Source organism: Mesitornis unicolor, unplaced genomic scaffold, assembly GCF_000695765.1.
Source record: "Mesitornis unicolor isolate BGI_N332 unplaced genomic scaffold, ASM69576v1 scaffold28077, whole genome shotgun sequence".
NCBI lineage: Eukaryota > Metazoa > Chordata > Aves > Mesitornithiformes > Mesitornithidae > Mesitornis > Mesitornis unicolor.
The window spans coordinates 3,613-3,997 of NW_010196378.1; the positions used below are offsets into that span (position 1 = coordinate 3,613).

General features: G+C 61.3%; 1 protein-coding gene across 1 annotated transcript in view; it reads left to right on the forward strand.

Annotated features, from left to right (window-relative positions):
* Nucleotides 1-384, forward strand: part of PIEZO1 (piezo-type mechanosensitive ion channel component 1) — a gene marked incomplete at both ends in the record, with an annotated part of 3,992 nt that extends 3,608 nt beyond the window's left edge. Inside the window, 2 exon segments of the mRNA XM_010188456.1 lie at nt 17-93; nt 183-384. Coding sequence (XP_010186758.1) covers nt 17-93; nt 183-384 — 279 coding nt within the window.
* Nucleotide 385: the final 1 nt, after the last annotated feature.

The window sequence follows — 385 nt, forward strand, 5'->3', positions numbered from 1 at the left end:
GGACCCCGCCCCTCAGCACCCCAACATCCTCCCCATGGTCATCTTCAATGACAAAGTCAGCCCCCCCAGCCTGGGCTTCTTGGCCGGCTATGGGTACGTGGAGGGGGCACACGGGGTGGTGGTGAGGTGCGAAGTTAGAGGGGGGTGGGATACGGGCTGCACCCCGACTTTGTTTTTGGCAGGATCATGGGGCTGTACGTGTCCATCGTGCTGGTGATCGGGAAGTTCGTGCGGGGTTTCTTCAGCGAGATCTCGCACTCCATCATGTTCGAGGAGCTGCCCTGCGTGGACCGCATCCTGAAGCTGTGCCAGGACATCTTCCTGGTGCGGGAGACGGGCGAGCTGGAGCTGGAGGAAGAGCTCTACGCCAAGCTCATCTTCCTCT